Source organism: Geospiza fortis, unplaced genomic scaffold, assembly GCF_000277835.1.
Source record: "Geospiza fortis unplaced genomic scaffold, GeoFor_1.0 scaffold428, whole genome shotgun sequence".
Classification (NCBI taxonomy): domain Eukaryota; kingdom Metazoa; phylum Chordata; class Aves; order Passeriformes; family Thraupidae; genus Geospiza; species Geospiza fortis.
The window spans coordinates 311,146-334,446 of NW_005054409.1; the positions used below are offsets into that span (position 1 = coordinate 311,146).

At 41.9% G+C, this 23,301-nt stretch overlaps 1 protein-coding gene across 1 annotated transcript in view; it reads left to right on the forward strand.

The window, feature by feature from the left end:
* The window catches only part of DHTKD1 (dehydrogenase E1 and transketolase domain containing 1), a 28,358-nt gene extending 6,442 nt beyond the window's left edge, over positions 1-21,916 (forward strand). The window contains exons 2-17 of the mRNA XM_014309179.2: positions 1,585-1,740; positions 2,181-2,392; positions 4,021-4,215; positions 5,201-5,470; positions 8,666-8,837; positions 10,379-10,577; positions 11,427-11,739; positions 12,763-12,847; positions 13,453-13,592; positions 13,964-14,114; positions 15,013-15,119; positions 15,390-15,554; positions 15,931-16,013; positions 17,578-17,747; positions 18,259-18,344; positions 18,792-21,916. Of these exons, the coding sequence (XP_014164654.2) occupies positions 1,585-1,740; positions 2,181-2,392; positions 4,021-4,215; positions 5,201-5,470; positions 8,666-8,837; positions 10,379-10,577; positions 11,427-11,739; positions 12,763-12,847; positions 13,453-13,592; positions 13,964-14,114; positions 15,013-15,119; positions 15,390-15,554; positions 15,931-16,013; positions 17,578-17,747; positions 18,259-18,344; positions 18,792-18,893 (2,606 nt within the window). The 3' untranslated portion in view covers positions 18,894-21,916. The remainder of the gene's footprint in view (positions 1-1,584; positions 1,741-2,180; positions 2,393-4,020; positions 4,216-5,200; positions 5,471-8,665; positions 8,838-10,378; positions 10,578-11,426; positions 11,740-12,762; positions 12,848-13,452; positions 13,593-13,963; positions 14,115-15,012; positions 15,120-15,389; positions 15,555-15,930; positions 16,014-17,577; positions 17,748-18,258; positions 18,345-18,791) is intronic.
* Positions 21,917-23,301: the final 1,385 nt, after the last annotated feature.

Consider the following 23,301-nt stretch of genomic DNA (forward strand, 5'->3'; position numbering starts at 1 on the left):
GCTGTTCCCGGCGGGGCAGACCCGCTCCGAGAGCTCTTGGCTATGCTTTCTGCGAGCCTGGGGTGCCCGGCTCCGCTCCACGGGCTGAAGCGGCTGTGGGAGCACCGACTGCTGAAGTTTGCTCAGCGGAGCAGAACTCTCGGAGAGTTCTGCTGCTCGTAGAAGTAATTCTGCTACGTGCCTGTCATTTTCCTTTTGTATCATGGGCCTTGAACTGCCTGAACTGAGGGTGGTGAGACCCTGAACAGGTTGTCCAGGGAGGTTGTGGATGTCCCAGCCCTGACGGTGTTCAAAGCCAGATGGGATTTCAGGAGCCTGGTGTAGTGTCCCACTACAGGGGGGTTGGGATGGGCTGGTCTATAAGGTCCCTTCCAACCGGTTAACTTTCTAGGATTCCATTATTAACTACAGGTAACTCTCTAGCAATCCTGTGTTGCTTTTAGCTCAGTTTTACAGTGCAGAAAAGTGATTTCAAGCAGAAAACTCTTCTAGGTAGGAGTGTGGTCCTTGCATTAACTTTACGCTGGCGACTGGTAGGAATTAAACCCTTTGCCCAGGAGGAGAAGTGGAACTAGTTGGTAGATCCTGGACACTGAGGCCCGTTACAAAGTAGCCTCCTTGTTAATGATTAACATATTTTATGTAACATTTTAAAAACTGTGTTTAAACGGCCTCCTTGCTGAGAGCATTGCGGGCGCTCTTAGCCTTACATCTGGGTTCTGTCCCTCTGTTGTAGAACCCCGTAGAGAAAAGGGGCTGTTTTGAATGGATTGACAAGTGTCAGAGAAATAACCTTGTGCTATGGTCTGAGAGTTGCATTGTTTTAGAAAACAAAAGCCTTCAGACCTGACTACTGTCAGTGCGGCGTTCTTACCAGGGTGAAAACCCCTCCACACTTTATAAGCAGGTTCATGTCATAAATGTGTAGCAGGTTGTGCTTGCAGTGTGTTTTATTGTTTGCAGTTCATCAGCCTGGTCTCTGGCTGTGCTCAATGACAGTAACATGGGTGACCTCTCAGCTGGTCAAATTCTGCCCATGTCGATAATTTTTACCACATTTGGCTCAGCACATGCTCTTGGCTACTGCAGACAGACTTTGTTTTTTTTTTTGAAGTCACAGGACCTGAATTATTAAGACCCAATTCTCCCGTCATTCCAGCAAGGAACAAGGAAGCATAAGTGATAGGATTGAATTGGCCTAGGAAATAAGACTATACACTGGTAATGTGCTGATCTTGACTTGCACATACCTGTTTGTAGTGGTTGTGGTTCACTACTGCTGTAGAGAGATTCAAAGCAAAATGAAGTAACTTTGCATATGTTTACAGGAGCCTAAATTATGAGGGGAACTGTGGGGGAAATCTAGAGTGTACTTGCTTGAAAATTGCTTTGGGGAGCAGATTTATCAGTTTGCTGATGGGAGCTGTTGTGGGATAATAAGGTAGAAATAACTGCATAGAAAAGCTCTCTCTCCAGCCAGAACCTTGATGGTTGCCAGCAGACAAAACATTCCTGTGTTGATGCTTTAAGTGGATTTAATCTGAGCATGTGTGTGATGCTGTTCTGCTTTCTTTTTGGTTTTAGTTGACCATGCTCTTGCTCGTTTAATAACTGCCTATGCTGAACATGGCCACAAAGCAGCCAAAATAAACCCACTGTTTGCTGGCCGAGCTGTTATGAACATGGTACCTGAAATCCAAGAGCTGGCTGAAGTTCTCCAGGGTCCTCTCGTTACTACAGGTGAGTCCACAGCCTCATCACAGCAAATTCTGTTCATGGGGGATTTATTGAGGGGCTGTGGCCTCTGTGGAAGAGTCAGAAAATTGTCAACTTCAGCATCCATATGTCTGTTGCAGAAATCATAGTGCAGTGAGAGGCTGCCTTCTAGCATCTTCAGAAATCATGAAAATTTGTGCTTGTTCTTACAGCTGCTGAGGTTAAATATTAATTGCTTGTGTTACTGTAACATTCTATGATTTACCACAATACTTAACACTGTAGTGAAGGTTTGAAAATCCAGGGGCAGAAGCCAAGAATTGTCTTTTTTTTTCTCTCTTAGAGCCTTGCTGCAGCCTTAAACAAAAGAGAAGGGTCTCTCTTATTGCTTTATTTTCTCCAAAACAGGCCTTAGTGCTTCCACTCCTCCCCCAGAGTGACTAATAACATTTATTTCCCACCAGGACTTATAAACATGGGAAAAGAGGAGGCTTCTGTAGAGGATGTGATGGCTTATCTTGACCATATATACTGCGGGCATATTTCCATAGAAACAAGCCAGCTTCCAACTTTGGAGGAGAGAGAATGGTTTGCTAAAAGGTTTGAAGAGCTAAAGCAAGAAGCATTTACACCTGAAGAGAAAAAGCACTTGTGCAAACTGATGCTGGAGTCCCAGGTACTTTGTTCTCTGTTACTGGATTGTAATAGTCATGGAGTCTGTCATGGATCCTTTACTGTTCTGGACATGATTCATGCAGAAAAAGAACAACTACTGTCCTGAAAGGCTTTGACAGTGTGCAGGAGGAAGAAGTACAAAGCTTTGCCTGAAGCAGTGCAATGCAGGAATCTCATTGGAGTTTGTTGCTGAATTAACTTACCAGCCATTACTGAAATAATGATGCTGTAAACCCATGAATAATCAGTCTTCAAAAGTGAGACACTCTTAGATTAATGATCTGACAGGTCATATCAAATGTAACTGATGGGACCATAAGGTTGAGCAGAGCTCTGTGAAATCTTGAGCTCTGGCTTAGCTGTTCTGTGTTTTCCTCTCACCCTCATGCTGATCTGTTTTACTGTCCTTAAAGTATGCTGTCCCTCAAGGTTTTGGAAGAACAAATCAGAGTTGGACTGAGGTTCTATCATATAGCACTGGCAGACATGGTGCTTTTCAGCAAGGAACCTTTGTTCAATGCCTTCTATAAGGAAGTGAATATTTATGCACTTTTAAAATGTATAGAGAAAATTTATTCCAATACTTCTGTACTGTGAAAAGTTTTAATTTTTTCCCCTTTTCTTCCCATGTTATCCAGAATGATTGAAAGGTAGAAGAGCAGGATCTGTGAAGGTTGGAAAGGTAGAAGAGCAGGATCTGTGAAAGTGTCCCTGTTTCCAGTTTTCCAAGTGGAAGGAGTGTTAAATGTAATATTTACCAATGACTGAACGGAAGTATATGGCCCACTTTGTATTTTTTGTAGCCTCTTTGGCAGTTAGAGGAATTTGATGGTGACACAGGAGGATGATATTGGGACCTGATGTGCTCTACTTTAATTTCAGTATGACCAGAACTGTACTAAGAGTATATAAGTTAACCCTGACAGAAGAAAACTTTTATATGTGACCAGTTTTGTATACATTATTCCTTAGAACTGAATCTTGCTCAACTAGCAGTTGGCTCAGATCTTTGGGTGTGGCTTAGTCTTCCCTTCTCAGTTACAGACCTCATTTAGTTTCTGTCTTCAGTTGCAAAAACTAAAGAAATTTCCAGTGCTTCCAAAGCTTGGTCACTTATTAGAGCTTTCTAGGAGGTGAATGGAGTGAAGTGAGAAGAAAATGAAGTAAATACAGATTCATTTATTTTTCTTCTCCCAAGCATTGTACCTATGTAATAAGGACTGTGCCTAATGTAAATCAAAATGAAACACTGCTTTGCTAGCACTTTGTGTCCTAAGGTTATTATGGTTTATCCTGTAAAAGAACACTATTCCTAAATTTCCACCTAAAACAGGTAAACTACCAAGGAATTTGTAAATTGATCTGGTTTTAGAATTCTTGGAGCACTTTCCATGTGAGACAGAGAAAGGTTGGTCCTCAATGCAACATTTTTCTGCTTAGAGCTGATTTTTTATAGTCATCATAGCTTCTGGTCTCAGACTGTGTGGGTGGAGAGTGAACTGAGACTTTCCAGGGGTATGTTTAGATTTGTGTGCCTCAAGGGTATAAACATAAATCATATTTCAATTTTATAAACACAAGGCTGCTGCTTAAAGTAGCCTAATCCTGAAGTTGTCCTGTTTTTATCAGGAGTTTGATCACTTCTTGGCCACCAAGTTTGCCACAGTGAAGCGATATGGTGGTGAAGGAGCAGAGAGCATGATGGGCTTCTTCCACGAGCTGTTCAAGATGTGTGCGTACAGCGGGGTCACAGACATCATCATTGGAATGCCTCATCGAGGCAGGCTTAACCTGCTCGCAGGCTTACTGCAGCTTCCTCCTGAGGTAGGTGCCTTGGTTTGAAAACACAGCTGTCTGCTAAGGAAAGCAGGAGCCTCTCTTGAAATGGAAAATGTAAACCCTCTCCCTGTGAATTATTATAATTTTGAAATTAAGGGGCTCTCAGGTGGAGAGCAGGAATAACGGTTCTTTTATTAGAAAAATTAAAAATAAAAATGCAGTAATACAAAATAACACTGACAGAGAATAGGACCTGACAGGCTGTGTGTCAGGGTCATGGCAGCAGTCCCATTAAATGGTGGCTGCAGCCCTCCTGCAGTGCCAGCTGTGGTTCTGTTGAAGCAGTGATCCTGTACAAGGGTGGAGTTTTCCTCTGAAGGTTCAGTGGTGGTGTAGATGGGCCTGGTCTTCCTCTGGGAATCCAGTGTAAAAGAAAGCTGCTCTTCTGGGAATCCAGTGGGAAAAGGCTGCCTGTGTTGTTCCAAATCCCAGATTATATCCAGGTAGGAATGCTTGTCTCCTCTCTCTGGGCAGAGCATCTCCCAATGGGATGATGGAATTTTATGAGCCATGCAGTGACACTCAATGGCCCATGAACAGAAGAGATCTCCCTGGAGGATAGGATGTGGAAGAGATAAAGAAAACTGCCCAATGAACAGAAGATAACTGCCCTACCTCTAACAGGTGGCAATGGAATAGACACCTGCAGCTACATCTTGCAACCTAAGACAGTAAGAGATTTATAATCTCACAGGCAGCTGCCTGGTTTATTTGCAGTAAAATAAACCCCCAAAAGTTTGCCAAAGTTGTAAATGCTGGAGCAATAGAATATTACCTGTGTGAGAGTGTTCTCCCTTCCTATCAACACTGCAGTGAACTGTCTGCAGGAGACTGTTAAAAGAACTCTAATGAAGGGTTTTATGTGCTGCTTCTTACAAGCATCCTTGCAATTTCAGGAATAGGAGAGAGTTTTTCTTTCAACCTGTCAGTGCACTAGAAAAGGGTTTTAACCAAATCTGTTTCCCTGCAGCTCATGTTCCGCAAGATGCGTGGTTTGAGCGAGTTCCCAGAGAATTCAGCAGCCATTGGGGACGTTCTCTCCCACCTGACATCCTCTGTAGATCTGGACTTTGGCTCCCACAGACCTGTGCATGTCACCTTGCTCCCCAACCCCTCACACTTAGAAGCCATCAACCCAGTGGCTGTGGGCAAGACACGAGCCAGGCAGCAGACTCTGCTCGATGGTGATTACTCCCCTGAGAGTTCTGCACAGCCTGGGGACAAAGTTATTTGCCTGCAGGTATTTTGCTCATATACTGTAATTTGTATTTGTAGGACTTGCTGGACTGGAATGTGAACAGGAGTGTACATAGAAATATGAAACAAAACTGAGTTAATGTATGAGTCAAGATCTGGGATCTTCTTTATGGGGAAGGAGGAGGGCAAGGAAGATTTCCAGGTGGCATTTGTGATGATGCTGGCGTTTAAATAATTGCACTTCTAAGATTTCTGAATACTGATTCTGATACCTCCCTTTATTTTAATAATATTCTGCATTGAGAGCCGTGTGTGCCTTTCCTCACTTTCGCATTTAAACTGCCACTGGAAGCCTTCTTTCAAATTAATGGGTTTGGAGAAGAGCTGTCAACAAGGCTGCAAAATGTTCAGGAGGATTTAGAATTTTGTCATGGTACTGTTGAAGACTCTGCTGGAATTAGTTTTTACTCCTTGAAGTGACTTGTATAGCTGTAGAAGCAATCCTAAATAGTTCCTTGATAAATTTTCTTCTCTCACATTGAGTTCAACTTGGAAAAACAAGTGAACTGGACTCTTAACATTTTAAAGCCAGGGTTAAAAACAAGTTGGGCAGAAATGTTCTGTAAAGTATAACAAATATGAGGAAGTTACATGTAGGAGTGAGAACGTATTTCAGTTAAAAAAATGTTTTGCTTTTTTCTGGAAGGGTGGGATATTGTGAAAAAGCAGACTTGAGAATACCAAATATTCTGGGCTTATAAATTGGGGTTCTTAGTTTTTTATTTTAAAAAAGTCTTTAGAGCTTGCAAGTGTGGCAAACTTTTGCTGCTCAATGTGCAGCTAAAAAAAGATGTCTCCATCTTTCAGTGCAGATATTTCTTAGTTTGAGAAGATACTATTGTTTTTTTTCTCATAATGGTAGATCTTCACCATATAGTAATGAAAGTACTATGAGTCTTTAAACAATGATTCTTCAGGATAAATGGACCCTCCCATCCAAGAAAAATTTCACTTAGGATTTGTGAGGGTAAGTGATAGGAAGGACTGCATAGCAGAGAAGAGATACATTTGATTCTGTGCTAAACACCTCCATGTTAGTCAACTGATTCAAAGTATTCCTAAAAGGAAGAAAATGTATCATCATTACTTGTGATAGTGTCTTTAAAAGGTACACAAGTGAGATTGAAAACAGGCAAATTTTTAGTTCCAACTTTTAACTACTTTCATTCAGCTAATTGAGAAGAAAGAGATGAAAGCAGGCACCTTGTGTTTCAGAATCTTGGTTTGGGAGTTTGACTTGGAACTTTCTGGTTTTACAGTGCTTGCTCTTGAGAAATATAAGTGTAGACACTCTGAATTGAGGTTCACACTGGCATTTTTTCTCTTCTTCAACAAGCCTCAGTACCAGAGCTTGAGGGGAGAACGACTAAAGATCAGCTAAGGTGCCATTGTCAGTGGTGAGCTTCATTGTCCAGGATCTGAAGGTCTTCTTTTAGCTTTTTGCTAATCAGCCCAGAGAAAAATGTGCCCTAGCAAAACCTGTTTCCACTTTTTTGGTAGAATGAGTAAAATCCTGCCTGCATCACAGGAATTGAATCCTCTGGGGTTTGGGATGCATATGAAAAGTCTTGTGTAGTTAGATAGTTGCACTGTCTTTAGGCTTTAATGTTCTGGGATGTGCTAAAGGCCATCAAGTTTTCTCAGATGTTTTAGGGTCTTCACTCAAATGCTATCACTGAGATATGTAGCCTTCTTAGGCAGCAGAAGAAACCAGGAGGGAAAGGTGAAAACCCAGCACTTCAGGAACAAGTGTAGCATGGTAAGGGATAGAATGGGGATGCTGGCTTGTCTCTCTTACAGTAGTTACCTTTGTTTTGCTGTGATATCTCTTAAAAATCTCTGTTGGAATGGTATAAAAAACCTGGTGCTGCCAGATAACTGGTTGATTGCACCTCTGTTATCTTGGTGTACTTGCAGAAGTCTCCTAAGGCTTGAACCCACTATTCCATAGCTAGAAAGCAGAACTGTCATCTGGTTTCAATAAGGAACTACATCAATCTGCATAGTGACTTTAATCTGCAAATGACTGAGTCTGCATTCTGAGGAAACTGTTGTCATATTCATCAAAGGAGAACTGTCTTCAATTTCAAAACATGGAAATGTTAGATGATACTCACTCCAGTACCTCTAGCCTTTGTTGGAAACCTGGCTTGCCTATCACAGTATTGTCCCTTCCCCTTCCAAACTATTGTTTTTACTTGCAGCATTTGTTTGCTATTGCTATTTAGAAATGTAATGAAGAACTTAGGTTTTATTTCCTTTTGAAAGCTTTTGTTTTTGAGTGTTTCCATTTGTGGTATTTTCTGAGACCCCCATTGCTGGGAGGAAATGATGAATCTGACTCCATGTTCTTAGCAGGCTAATTTATTATTTTATGATCTCTGTTATACTAAAGAATGCTATACTGTGCTACACTAAAGAATACAGAACGGATTCAGATAGAAGGCTAAAAGATAATAATGAAAAACTTGTGACTTCTTCCAGAGTCCCAACACAGCCTGACCGTGATTGGTCATTAAGTCAAAACAATTCACATGTTGGATAAACAATCTCCAACCACATTCCAAAGCAGCAAAACACAGGAGAAGCAAATGACATAATACTGTTTTCCTTTTTCTCCGAGGCTTCTCAGCTTCCCGGGAGAGAAATCCTGGTGAAGGGATTTTTCAGAAAATATGATGGTGACATCCATTGAGTTCATTTTCCACTTGTTTTTCTCTTCTTGTCTGTTTGGAAAGGTGGAAATGGGCCTAAGTCCCTGTTCACCAGCATTCAACTTCAGCCAAGGTGTAGTGAATGCTGTGGTGAGTGGCTCCCTTTGTTCAGGGGTCAGTGGTTGCTTCTCACTGCCGAACCTTTGCCATAGCCAGGAAACTTGCAGTCACCTGGACACTGGTGGGTCAGTTTTAAGAGATTATAGGTCAGTTCCAGGTAGGGATTACAGCAGGCATTCATGTACATATGTTGGCTGCTATGGCCTTGTGTTAGTGATAAGGCTGCATGAACTCTCAAGTCATGGAAACAGTATTCTGAGAGGGATTAAGAAGTGAGTCCAGCTGGAACTGTGTCTATTCCATGTACCAAATTTAGGAGGTCTTACTTAATGAGTTATGGTTTTGATTTTGCTGTTCCTCCAGTGTTTCCTAATGAGACTTTTCCATCTTCTTCCCTGATGTAGGTTCATGGTGATGCTGCTTTCTCTGGGCAAGGGATTGTTCCTGAAACACTGACCCTCTCTAATCTACCACATTTCAGAGTTGGTGGGAGCATCCATTTGATTGTTAATAACCAGCTGGGCTATACCACTCCTCCAGAGCGAGGAAGGTCATCTCTGTACTGCAGTGACATTGGTAGGTAGGGTTGAACCACAAGGAAGATTGCTTGTTGTGTCAGAAAGGATTGTTAACTGCAGTGTAAGCTGTGCAATGGACTTTTTATACGAACTGCCTGTCAGCTCTAGGGAGAGATTATTGTAACTCCAGTTTCGTGGTAGAGTAGGAATTAAAATTATTATTATTATTATTCTCTCCTACTAGCAACAATTCAGATGCTAAAAATATGCCCTCCCCTATCTGCTTTATGGAAAGACTAAATATCAAGAGAAAATCTTGTCACATTTTTACAGGATGTGATAAAATAATTGCAAGATTTCTGTGAAGTCTTTATAACTCAGTTTCGGTCATATTATTGACAGCTTTTGAAAAGATATTGCAATGGAGTGTATAACAGATCTACTTTAAATGGATCTTGTTAAATTTCATTAAAATCATCTCTGTGTGTTTTCTGAGCAAGATTTTTACGTCAGATACTCCTCCATTTTTTCTGTTTTGTTTGTTGTCATGTGACCCTGTTGAGGTTTCAATTTAAAGATGAAGCTCAAGACCTTTCTATGCCTGAAGTAGAAGCTTTGTTTTGGACTGAATCTTTCTTAGTGATAAACAGAGGTATTACCAGCAAGATCAGAGACATAGTAGTTAGTTATCTTGTATATGTCTCCTATAAGTAAAAATATACTTTTCTGTGCTTTTGACCTAACATCAAGTGTTTGTCTTATGGTTTCATCAAACCAAACAAATAGATTTATTAAATCTGGTAAGGTAGATAGCATATGTTATTGCTGTTTTCTCTGGGCTGGTTTTGTGTTATGGATTGTTTTTGTTTGGTTTGGTTTTTTTGCCTCCATCCTTAGTTTTCCTTTCTTCTTACCTGTCAGTGAAGAGGGGCTGTTATGTAGCTGAGCTTTATTATTTTGCTAGAGAGGAAAACTTGGCATGAGCCAGGAATGGCTGAAACTGGCATGAGCCAGTTTCCAGAATTTGGACAGATAAAGTACAAAAGTAGCACTGTTGCTTGCAGCCAAATTGTCAGACAGGAGAGGGTGTTAAGATATTGAAATTTTACAGTGTTCTCTTTAATGAAGAGATTTTTCTGCCTGGAGGAGCAGTGGACAGAATGATACTCCCTACTAATAAGGGAGAAAGTTGCTTTTGGCTTGTATGAATTCATAGTAGAGACAGCTTAGGATAAGAAGGAAATAAAACTCAATTTTTGTTTGAAAGAAAAGCAATCAGGTAGTTCTCTCCCAGTTCCTGTAGACTACCAGATTAATATGATGCAGGAACTGTGTGTAGAAAGTCCTCTGGGAACAAAGTGCTCATAAAGAAGTTGTGCTTAAACTGACAAATACAGCAGGTTGGGCTAATTGCATGTTCTCTCAGGCAAGACTCCTCTCCTTACCCCAGCTCTCATCACAAAGAACATCTTTTTTTTATTTGTTTTTAGTATACTTACTTCACATGGGTTGTCTGTTGTTTCAGCAGAGCAGATGTGTGTGTGCTTTCTTTGGAAGGGGTTGGGTGTGATTGCTGCTGTGTTTTGAATCCCTGGGCAGGTAAAATCGTTGGATGTGCAGTAATCCATGTGAACGGGGATGATCCTGAGGAAGTTGTCCGTGCCACACGACTGGCGGTGGAGTACCAGCGCCACTTCCGCAGGGACGTCATTGTGGACTTGCTGTGCTACAGGCAGTGGGGCCACAATGAGCTTGATGAGCCCTTCTTCACCAACCCCAGCATGTACAAAATCATCAGGTAAGGGTTGCACCACCAAAATATATCTGCACCACCTCAAGTCTTGCTGCTGCAACAGAAGTCTCTGTGTGACATCCTTTAACATATCCACAGGTATTTATGTAAGGTGCAGCTGGACTGTCAGGAGCCCTTGAATACAGTGTGAGTCTGATAATATGTTAATGAGCAATCATTACAGTTGGCTCTTGAATGTGTGGCTTGGTGCTTTTTGGAGAACAATCTTGGACATAGGTTTTGGATTTCAAATTTGTGACCATTGGTAATTGGAGGGCAAAGTTGCCTTGTGTGTGCCAAGCAGAAGCATGCATGTTGTGGGAGAATGGGCAGGAAGCCAGTGTGATGTTTGTCTTGTCTTTGCCTGGTCATCTTTATCAGCATTTAAATATATACAGATTACATCCTTATCCCCAAAGAAAAACACACAAAAATTCACTTGCCAGTGAATTCTGGTATCTTAGGTGAAGAGTTTATGGAATGGTTGCCTTGATTCTCTCCAATGCACAAATCCTACTGTGAATTTCTCTGAAGAAAATACGCATGATAGCACAGAGGTGGTTTGGACTTGGTTTTACCTGTAACTTCCAACTACAGCACTTTCACTTTTTTAATAAAGGACTAGAAAACACATCTCTAAGAGAACTGTTATCTTTTTGAAAATGGCAGGAAATTGAACTTCATGCAAATAAATATAATGCACCAGGACACCATTTATATGAATTTTCCATGGCACTTGACTGTAGTAAGGTGGTATTTCCTTGTTCTGTGATACTGGTGTTAGGCTTAATATGTGATTTAAAAAAATAAATAAAAAACAAATAAAGCTATGTGGTTTGATTCCCTCCCTGGCAGGTCCCGTAAGAGTATCCCGGACACGTATGCAGAGCACCTCACAGCTGCTGGGCTCATGACTGAGGCTGAAGTGGCTGAGATAAAGACCACGTGCTATTCCAAGCTGAATGATCACCTTGCCAACATGACTTCATACAGCCCACCCCCTACCAACCTGCAGGCTCACTGGAAAGGCCTTGTGGAGCCTTCTGCCTCCATCACCACCTGGGACACGGGCATGCCTGTGCCTCTGCTGCAGTTCATTGGGGCCAAGTCTGTGGAGGTGCCTGAAGAGCTCCAGATGCACAGCCATCTCCTTAAGACCTATGCTCAGGTGAGTAGAGCATCATGATACCTCTGATCCATGGCTCAAACCTGTTACAGGGTTGCCAGTTACAGAATACCACATGGTATTCTCTAGGAAAAACAGCTCACTCTGTTTTAAGGCTGACATGATGCCATTTTTCCTCCAGTTTTGAAGAAAGATTTTCCCCCATGTACTTTAGTTTGTTGTTTCAACAATATTTTATTGCAATGAAGAAAAATGCTTATAGAAAATAGAGTTTATTATTCTTGCAAATAGAAATAAACTATTACGATAAGCTACTAACATTTATATGGTTGGTAATTAGAATGAGTGCTTTGTAAAGGAATGACTCAGGAACCTGGCAATAGTGTACACAGTTTCTAAAGCCAGTGGTGGGTGTTTTATAACTTATATATATAAACACTACGCAACATGTGGCCTAGTTTGAAGTCTGAGTTTGATAGCTCCTAAGTTGGTGTTTGGTTTGGATCAGTTTGGGGTTTGTGAATGTTTCCCTTTGATGGATGATGAGTGTGTGCAGGTGTCTGCTTGGCAGCCAGAGAGAGGCTGTGAGTATTTCAAAAGACTGATGTTTTTGTCTTCCCAGCCCAAGGCAAGAACTCCACAGCTCAGTTTGATCATTTGTCTGCAGTTCTGCAGGCCAGAACAGGGAAGAGTTCTGGAGACTGAAATGCTTACACCTGGTATCTTTCATCATTGCTAACCAGACAGACCAGAAGTCTGTCAAGACTACACTCTGTGCTGTGCTAAGATTTTAAATATTTTCTGACTAGGATTACTTAATCAGTCCATAGTTTCTTGACTGGGAGGTGAACACATGGATCACCTATGGTTCTGTGGTCCTCAGGCAACCTTCTTTAGGATGTGCTGAAATAAGACTCTGTATTCTAATGCAGCCTAAGCTGGCTGCAGGAATATAGCATTTCTCTCCCTAGTGTGTTGCTTCTAATATTAGTCTGTTCCACAAAAAAAGCTACAGATGGAAAAAGACAAAACAGTTATTTTTTTTCTTCTTCTTTATTTGCTTAGTCAAGAATTCAAAAAATGGAGGAAGGAAAAAAGCTGGACTGGGCAACAGCTGAAACTTTAGCATTTGGTTCTCTGCTGAGCCAAGGTAAGAGGCAACTAGACAGGAGACAGTAAAATATTTTTGCTTTAATGTCAATAAAGGACAACATTAGTTTTCTTAGGTGCTTCTAAGTAAAAAGATTGCTATGATTTATAAATTTGACAATTTGCATGGTCTAAGAGAAGGTAAATATGAATTCTACGTGTCACTAATATTTGTAGACTGAATCTTAAATATCTTCAAAGAACTGTAGCTCCCTCTCACTCCCCAAAAACATTTGTGCATAGAGCTGAGCACAAGCAGTGCAGCTGACATCAGTGTGGCTCCCAAGTACTTTCTGTGCTTTATGCTACTATTTCTTCTCCCTCCTCTCTAGCCCGAATTCAAATCTCCATTTACATATGATAGAGAATGCACTTTTTTTTTTTTGCAGTTTGCTTCAGTAAATTGAACCATTTTACCCAAAATAATGTCAGAGCATCTGTGTGCTTGACAGTTGGAGCTGTTGCTGGTTAAGAATTGCATCTCAGATTTGATGTTGCTGATGAGGGGAAATCCAAAAAGAGATATAACAAGAGACAGAATTATGTCCTGCATGTTTTCTTTTTACATAACTTGCTGATCTGGTGTTGTGTTTATTGCTTGGCAAGGGTTTAATATCAGACTAAGTGGACAAGATGTTGGCAGAGGAACCTTCAGCCAACGACACGCGATGCTGGTTTGCCAAGAGACAGATGATACCTACATTCCTCTGAATCACATGTCCCCAGACCAGAAGGGTTTCCTAGAGGTAGGTTCTGTAGCCCACAAGACCACCTTCTTCAAACTGTGCTGAAACAATGCATTTTTTAAAGCTGCTGAGACATATGTAGACCTAGGGAATGTTCTGGCAAACCCCAGATACAAGGACATAAAAACTGTCAGGGCATCCCTATTCCTTGTCATTATAAATTACAACTTTAACAAGGGGGTTTGCTTTTCCTTGAGACATCAAAGGTTATTCTTTTCCCTTCAGTGCCTTCATTCAAAAGCAAAAAATCAGTGCCTATCAATTGCCTTTAGGACTGTGTGTTGTCAGGACTGTTTGTCTGGTTCCAGTGCTTCTTAACCTTTGGTTGTCTTCTTCCTCATCCACCCCTCCCAACAATTTCCTTTTGTTAGGTGAGTAACAGTCCCTTGTCTGAAGAAGCTGTGCTTGGTTTTGAATATGGAATGAGTATTGAGAGCCCTAAGTTACTCCCAATTTGGGAAGCTCAATTTGGAGATTTCTTTAATGGAGCCCAGATAATATTTGACACATTCATCTCTGGAGGTGAGTGTACAAGGAACTAATATATTTAAGAATTAATCATTTTTAGAAAATCCTTCCTCTTTCAAGTAAAAGGGCAACATGTTGTGGAAAGAATTCTGTTTTCTCAAGGAGTCCTATGAGCTTGCCTGTGAGGTTTTGACTTCTGTGCAGCTTTTCTCTAAAGACAGTGTATCTAAAATGAAAGACTCCTTGGCAGAGTACAGTCATTACAAAAGGACAATTAATTTTACTAATAGCTTTTCTTCCCAACCACATGTATTTTACTGTGTGTATATATGGTTTGTAGCTTTATAGGCTGTACCTTTCCTTTATGAAGCATCTGAAAAATTCTTGAAGCAATAGAGAAGGAAAATAGTGATTATTTGAAAGAAACAAACAAAAAACCTCCACAACACCTTACTAAGTTTGACTCTAACATGTTTTTTGAGTGCTCAGATATAAAACCTCTGTAGTCTTAGATGGAAATTCAGAGGCCCTCTAATCCCACCCAAATTCTGGATTTGATTGTAATCTCTTTTATAGTGCAGGAGGTTTGGCAGAGCTCAGGGGAACGAGCACTGCTGTGTTAACCAGGACTGGCTCCCAGGATGCTGCTGGGATCACACCTGCAGAGATGAAGTTTTAGATTTTCACTGAGTCATTTGCTTCATGTGGAGACTTAAGTCTTCTGGGAGCCCAGAGCTACCTGATGATTTCAGAAACTTCAGCTCACCTTACATGTGTTATTTCACTGTAAGGAACCTCAGGGCAAAATGCCAGCAGCATGTTTCAGGCTTGTATTTAATGACCTGGAAATTGGCTATTCTTTTTCCTGAGCAGTTTGTGCAAATTAACATGTTCTGTGACTTTATGTTCTGTGGAAATCATCCTTTCCTTCCTCCTCATTCTGTGTTTCTAGGTGAGGCTAAATGGCTTCTGCAGAGTGGGATAGTGATTCTTCTTCCCCATGGCTATGATGGCGCAGGCCCTGAGCACTCGTCCTGCCGGATGGAACGGTTCCTACAGGTACCACCACAGCTCCCAGGGTCACCCATCCCAGCACAGCACTGGCAGTCAGAGCTCTGGGAGCTGGGCTGCAGTGTGCTCCAAGGAGGCACAATCTTACCAGTTCAATGCTAAAGCCATTTCTTCTCTGGAGTTGTTCCTCTCTTGAATTTGGATATTTACTAATCTGCTCCTGTACAGATCAGTGTGCCTCGTATGCCTGGATTCTTTCTTGCATTTTAGTCTCACTGCTTGCATTTGACAAGGTATTGCTGTGTTGCCCCTGTACAGATGTGTGACAGCTCAGAAGAGGGTGTTGATGGTGACCAGGTCAACATGTCAGTTGTGCATCCCACCACCCCAGCACAGTATTTCCATTTACTCCGGAGGCAGATGGTCCGAAACTTCAGGAAACCTCTCATTGTTGCTTCTCCCAAAGTGTTACTCAGGCTTCCAGTAAGCTGAAAAATGTCCTTCCTCCCTTTTTTTTTTTCTTCTCTTTTCCTCTTTTGTGTTCTCTTCCTTTTTTTTTTAACTTCTTCTGTGTTCTCCGATTGCTGTTTTGGGGTCAAATCAGTGGAATTTTTGCCTGTTTGGGGCCAAACAGGTTTAGGATTAAAGCTGGGTGGAGGTGAGCTAGAAGCAGGGTTCATTTCTGGCCTGATGGTGTTCTTGGGAAGCTTATCATCTCACTTTTCACTGGGAATAGGAATATAAGGGAGAGGGAGACTTTGTATTTTGTACTTACCAACCCTGTCTCAGTATTCTTTCTGACTCTGGCCTGAGGGAAAAGCAGCAAGATTTGGTAACTTCCAACTCTTCCCCCATGTAGGCTGCTGTATCAAGTTTTGAAGAAATGGCCCCAGGGACAACATTCAAGCCTGTCATTGGTGACTCCTCAGTAGATCCTAAAAGGTAGCTCTGCTTTCTTAGAGGAGAAGCTCAAAAGAGATGTCCTGTCCCTTTCTCCTACCCAACAGCTTCAATTTGAGGTGGTATGAAAGAGGTGACTTTGAGGGGAAATGTTTTATGGTAGGTGACTGTGGTTAGTTTTACTTCCTCTCCTTTTCCTCTGGTAACTCTTGGTAGTTACCCCATCTGTCTGCAAAGCAGGGAAGTGTTTAGGCTGTCACCCCTTGGCCTCACAGGGAGTTTGTGACTGTAGTTACCAACCCGATGGGGCCTATTCTGCACCATGTCCATTAGCTGACAGTCACTGGAGCAGCTGTGACATGAATTATAGAATCATAGATTTGTTAAGTTGGAAAAGACCCTTTAGATCATCAAGTCCAACCACAGCCCAATACTGCCAAGTTCACCACTAAACCATGTCCCAAGTGTCACATCTAGACATTTAAATACCTCCAAGATGGTGACTCCACCACTGCCTTGGGAGGCCTGTTCAAATGCTTGACCCTTTCAGTGAAGAAATTTTTCCTAACATCCAATCTAAGCCTCCTCTGATGCAACTTGAAGCTGTTTCCTCTTGTGCCATTGTGTGTTACTTGAGAGAAGAGACAAACTCCCACCTGGCTGTGACCTGTCAGGGAGTTGGAGAGAATGAAAAGATACCTCCTGAGCCTCCTTTTCCCCAGGCTGAGGCCCCCCAGCTCCCTCAGCTGCTTCTCACAAGACTTGTGCTCCAGACCCTTCACCAGCTCCGTTCCCTTCTCTGGATGGGCTCCAGCTCCTCAATGTCTTTCTTGTCATGATTGGCCCAAAACTGAATCCAGAATTTTTGTTCTGGGGCTGGAACACCTGAGCTGATGATGTGGGGCAATAACAAAAGTATGTGTACATCTCTCTACTTTCAGATGTTACAGTGAATCCTGTTCATAACAACTAATTCAGCCTTAATATTTTTTCCCCTGATCTGCTGCTTGCCCCAGCAGTACCCAACTCTGAACCTCCTTCCTCTTCACTTCCTGACCCCCAATCAAAAGGCTGGAAGTACCTTAGCATCTTGGGTTTTTAAGTGGGATGGTGAGGCACAAAGGGTGTAGTTTATCTCATTGCTTTTTCCAGTAAGATTAGGCAGCCAAGACCTCTGTGACTGCAGGAGGGTGTGGTGTCTCCCAGCAGGCAGTCCTGCTTTGGCATGGCAGAGAATTGTCCTCTGGAGGGACTTTTCTCCCTCTGGTTTATTTTCTACAGATGACTAGCTTTGACTGGGTGTTTAATTTTTAATAGTCAGAGCTAAGAGAGATCAATCCCATTGTAAGGTGACTTTACCAGAATTACTGAAGAAACAGGACCTCTGGCATACTGTGCTCAAAGGTTAGTTTGCCAGCTGTTGGAGGGAGTGGGAGGGAAGGGAAGGCAAGGAAGAGGAAAAATGGTCTAGGGAAGCAATTTAGCTCTATGAAGTTGTCTGTGAAGTTTGACTGTTTTTTTTGGTTGGAAGTGTTCTTCCGAGCTGTTCTGCATTAAGTTTCTGTAAAACACTAAATTTGGAAACATTATTTTTTATTTTTTTTAGTGTCACCCAAGTGGTGCTGTGTTCTGGAAAGCATTACTATGCTCTGGTGAAGCAAAGAGAAACACTGGGAGAGAAGCAGCGCAGCACAGCTATTCTGAGACTTGAAGAGCTCTGTCCTTTCCCTCTGGAAGCTCTACAGCAAGAGCTGAGCAAGTACAGCCATGCAAAAGGTCAGCCAAACTTCTACCTTTGTGTTTCTAGTCTCTTTGAAGTACTGAACTAAATCTGTTGCCTTTTAAGATGAAGAGCTGTAGTGGCTTTTCCCTCTTTGTTCTCCCCCTCATACATCCAAGTGTTTCTGGAGTGGGATGTTTCAGAAATGTTTATCACTTGTGTTAAAAGAACTCTTTGCTATTGTTAGCTTCCAAGAAGCAGCACTGAAAATCAGAGCAAACCATTTGAGATATTTTTTGCATTGGTCTTTGCAGTCCAGTCCTTTCAGTAGCTTTTGAAAACAGCAGCAGAAAAGCAGAATATACACTCAGTACACCCTAATGGTGGACATACTTTGGGTTTGATTTCAGTTCTGAGCTGCAAGGGAATTAAGTCTGGCATGCCTTCATTTCAAAGGTAGTGCCAAGACAAAAAATCTAGGTGCTACAAAAACAAAAAAACTGTTTTTCTTTTTCTGCTGAAAAGATCAATATGTATGTTTGTTATGTACCCTTATCCTTCCTTTAGTCTTCATCTGGAGTCAGGAAGAACCCCAGAACATGGGTCCATGGTCCTTTGTGTCTCCACGGTTTGAAAAGCAGCTGGGGCTTAAGGTAAGATGTCCCCTGGGTGTTTTAGTCTTTAAAATGAGGTTTGAAGTTCTCCTTAAATGCAAATTTTTATGGTGCTTAACAAAAAACCTAATCTTGATGCCTAAACCAAATGTGTGTTCTAATTTCAGCTGCTTCTGCTCTTTATAGCACCATTAGTGAAGAGCAGGACTGGAGCTTTATTTTACATGGTGTTCAGTCAAAGCAGACAGGATAATGAAAGATCCCAAGTAGGGGAGTAGGAGGAGAATGCAAAGGTGCCATTTGCTCTGGCAGATCATGCACTATAAAGTCCTTGGAGCCAGGGTCTTTAGGAGATGAGGGATAACTTCCTGCATTACTTCCAGCAGGGAATGCCCAGTTATCTGACAGCAGATATCACTGTGGCATCAGGACCTTGAGATGTGATTCTGTCCTTCATTAATCATTTCCCCACAACTCAAATTTCAGCTCCGTCTTGTGAGCAGACCTCCTCTACCTGCCCCAGCAGTTGGCATTGGAACCCTCCACAACAAGCAGCAGGAAGATGTTCTGACCCACACATTTATCTAAGTGTTCAATGGATGCACTGCTCCTGATGTCAGTCATGTTTAGTGTCTCCTCCTCCTTTGTGAAGAACAAAAGCCAGATCCTGAAGACTCTAGTTCTCCAAAATGGAAAAAAAAAAAGGTGGAATAAGTTTGGTAATGATGAAGCAATTTTTTCATGTTGGGGCATACCTAACAATGAGAAGTGCCTGTTACTCCTGATACTTCTTTTTCGCTTACACAATTTTCTACAAAATGTCTTTATAAAGTTAAAAATCCAGTCCAGGGGACAGTGGTGAGGTGACTGTGGAATACCTTAAATCATGCTGCTTATTTGTACTTGACAGTTTCCTGAGATGGTGTGTGTGTGGAAACAGGTTCTGTTTCTTCTCTTTCTACAGAAATATTAGTACTGCTTGATCAAGTAAATGCTTCCCCATGTCTGGGAATGAGCCATTTCTATAGCAGAATGTTGTGGATTATCTTTTTTCTTTCCTTGAGGGCCAGGAATGCAATCTGTTGTGGCTGTTAGTGCTCTTCTCAGTGTATGAGTTGTTAAAGCAGAATTTCTATTGGAGGGACCATGCAGGATAGCTCCTGAAGGCTTCAGGCACCACTGTTCTTCTCACCAAAGGGTGAGAAATCACAAGGAATGGTTTCAGCACAGCTGTCATCTGGAGAAAGAAAAGAAGTCAGTCTTTATCGAGAAACAAAGGATAAAGGACCAAAACATTGAGGTTAAGTGGGAGACTAATGAAACCAAATGGAAGACAGGCATCCCAGGCTGACCCCAGTGTTGAGTGCCCCACAGCAGCATTCTCACCACCACAGGATTTCTCCCAGCATTTTTCCTTTCCTGGTTTCAGGGTGAATTGGCACCTCCTTGCTCTTCTCAGTTACCTGTGCAAGCAATGCTTAAGTAATCCAAGCTCATTGTGAGCCAGAGACATTTCTGAAAAGAAACAAGTGGGGTTTAACCAGACCCAGCACTCGCAGATGGAAAGTCATGGTAGGTGAGAAAAAGCAGGACACAGGCAGGGTGTCCAGTCACTTGGGGAGATGGCTCCCAAATTCATCTCTGAAGCCCGCTTTAGTATTTCATCCTAGTTAATTGACATATTCATTCATTAACTCCATATGACCCAGAAGTTACCTCTGTTCTCTGATGTTTCACATCACTGCTTTAGCGCATCCATCACATCACATCCTGATTGCTCTAGCAAACTACACAACCTCCTGCACATCCTGAACAGCTTTATCTAATCAAAGCATATTCTGCTTTAAATTTCTGCTGATAACTAGAAAAAGGAGGCTGAAGAGTACCATTGCTTTGGCTGCAGCTGTAGCCAAGGAAGTTGTAGAGCACAATCACCAGCCTTGACTGCACACTGATGATTACATAAACCCACAGTTTTAGTGCACACAAGGGAAGAACAGACCCCATATTTTGAGTTTCACGTGGCCCAAACTTGACCTTGTTACACACCATTCCCCCACAGGCTGTGCAGGTCTGGTTATCCGACCAAATAAAGGATGCTCAAGTGTTCTGACCCTGTTTAATCCTCGTGGTAGGATACAAAACTATTTCTGCAGTGCTGCTTGGCTCCATGTCCCCAGCCCCATCGGTGTGCCATGGAGCTCCCCAGGGATCCTGGGGTAGGAAGGGAGAGCTTTAGCATTTCCTCAGTCAGCTGACACACGCTGCCTGCAGAACACTGCTCTTGTGTGATGGATAACAGCTCCCAGGAGCAAGGCAAAGTGTGTGCTGACTGAGGGGCTGACACTGTTTCTCCCAGCAATTCTGGATGCACATATTCCATCTGTGTGCCTTGCTGTTCCCTGCATGCTGGCTGGGACATCCTGCACACTGCTGGATTGCTTTTGCTTTGGGGAAAAGAGAAGCAGAAATTAGAAGTGACCCACAAGGACTGAGTCCAGCTCCTGGCCCTGCACAGGGCACCCCAAGAGTGACAGCATGTGCCTGAGCTGCTGCACAGGCTGAGTGAGCGGTAACAGAGCAGCTCCCAGTCCTTTGTCAGGAAGTTCAGTGGATCATTAACACAAGGAGAAGTGAGCCTTTATCTGCTGTTAGGTACAAGGAGCTAACTAGAGAGAGAGAGTTACAGGATTTGTGCATTGTGGCGTGTCAGGATTTTCAGAGAGAAGTACAAGTACAAAGGAAAAAAATAAAGACATGGAAGGAATGAGCTGTTGAGCAGTTCATTAAAGGCAGCAAAAGCTCTCAGAAAGAAAACACACCAGGAAAACGTATTAAAACAAGTATTTAGTAGCACTGATGTTAGTTTGGATTTAAAAAATACAGTCTGAACTTTGAAGATGAACAGTTCTGAACACAGTGGTATTTTGAATAAGCAAAGAAAACAATACTGCATTTTTATTTTTTTGCTTCTGTCAGTGAAGAAGGTGACATAGAAACACCTGAAGTGGTGTATCTGTGTCAGTATGGACTGAAGAAACCTCCTGGACCTTTTATCAATCACCAAAACAGTGGCCAGTGACTTAGAGAGAGAAACTGTAATTTAATTAACTTCTCAAATAAGTATGGCTAAAAATCTGAACAAAGGGTGATTACAACAAACTTCCTGAAGCTTTGCTACTAATACAGTTATTATTTGAAGATTGTGATCTACAAGTACACTGCCAGGCACGTTAATCATGGGCATTTGTCACACTGTACAAGAACTCTAGGTGAAAGTAATTGCTATGGAGTTGCTCATTAGCATTTGTTAAGTTATGAGTATATAAAACTATACGAGTATAAAAAACTTTTCTAAGTGATTTCAGATAAGGGAAGCTATTGAACAAAGTTGTTTAGGTATTGTAGCAAGGTCTCAGTTAAGAGGATTTCTTAGGGAATGCAGGGTGCAATCCAAAATATAGATTCAAACGTTTTGGGAGGAGTCCTAATGCTTCACACACTTTGTGTTCTCTTTTGGTAACTTAGCCTAATACAGGAAGAATTCAAACTTGTGCATCAGATCAGGTATTCAGAAGGAATAAATACTGTTTTTAATGGTCATATCTAAATCTTGCAGTAAATTCTGATGATCCTAATTTTATATGCCACTGGCCGTTGTAACTGAGAGCTCTGTAGGTGTGATTCTTGTTTTGGTGATTGTGGGATGATATTGGAATAGGTTTCCAGGTTCACTTCAGAGAATCACAGAATCACAAAATCAATTAGATTGGAAAAGACCTTCAAAACCATTGAGTCCAACCTATACTGGTCACCATCTTGTCAACCAAACTGGGCACTGAGTGCCACATCCAGGCTTTCCTTAAACACCCGCAGGGACAGTGACTCCACCAGCTCCCTGGGCAGCCTATTCTAATCTAATCTAGTGTCTAATCACCCCTTCTGTGAAGAAATTCCTACCAATGCTCAACCTAAACCTCCCCTGTTGCACCTTGAGGCCATGTCCTCTCCCCCTGGAGCAGAGCCCAACCCATACATGGCTGCACCCTCCTGTCAGGGAGTTGTAGGGAGTGATAAAAGCAGCCCAAGCCTCCTTTTCTCCAGGATGAACAATCCCAACTCCCTCAGCTGATCCTCATGGGACTTGTGCTTCAGACCCTTTCCCAGCTCTGTTGCCTTTCTTTGGACATTCTCCAATGTCCCAATGTCCTTTCACCCTGTGAAATTATCACATCCACCTGTCAGTACGGGTGGATTGGGCTTGTGAAAAATGCCAATCACTTGGTTTTAAAATTTTAAAAGTTTAATAGTTGTAAAATAGTTATTAAAATAGTAATACAATTAGAGTAATAATAATTTGGACAATTTGAATTAGGACAATATGAGACAATAGAGACAAGAAGTTATGGACGTCCGGGTACCTTTTTCTGGGCAGCACGAGCCCGAAAAAGGACCCACGTTAACAAAGGATTAACCCTTAAAAACAATAACCTGTTGCATATTCATTCATCTCATACATGATGCATAAATTCCATTCAAACACAGGATTCTGTCTGGTCATCGTCAACTTCTTCCTCTGAATCCTAACAGCGCCTTCGAGGCCGGAAGAAGTTCGTTTCTTCTGATAAAAGGGCAATAAATTCTTTTCCTCTGAAAGATTCAGGTGTCCTGTGGCTGCTATCTCACTGCAAGTTCTTTCTTTAAAAAAAGTATCTTACATAGCACAGTTTCTATTTTAACATAATGTTATAACCTAAAACTATATTTAACACACTACTTAAGAGAATGAATACAGCATTACTTTCTGACACAACACATATAATATTCATTTTAATATTTGCTGTCGAGATCATTAGCTTGTGAGAGTGACCCCAAGAAAAGTTAGAAAGTCTCTTTTCCCAGCCTGGCGCTTGAAGAAGGAGTCAGTGCTCTTCATTTCTTGGTCTCAAGGTTGTTTATTGCATCTTATCTATGAAAATTTTTCTCCGGCCCTGCC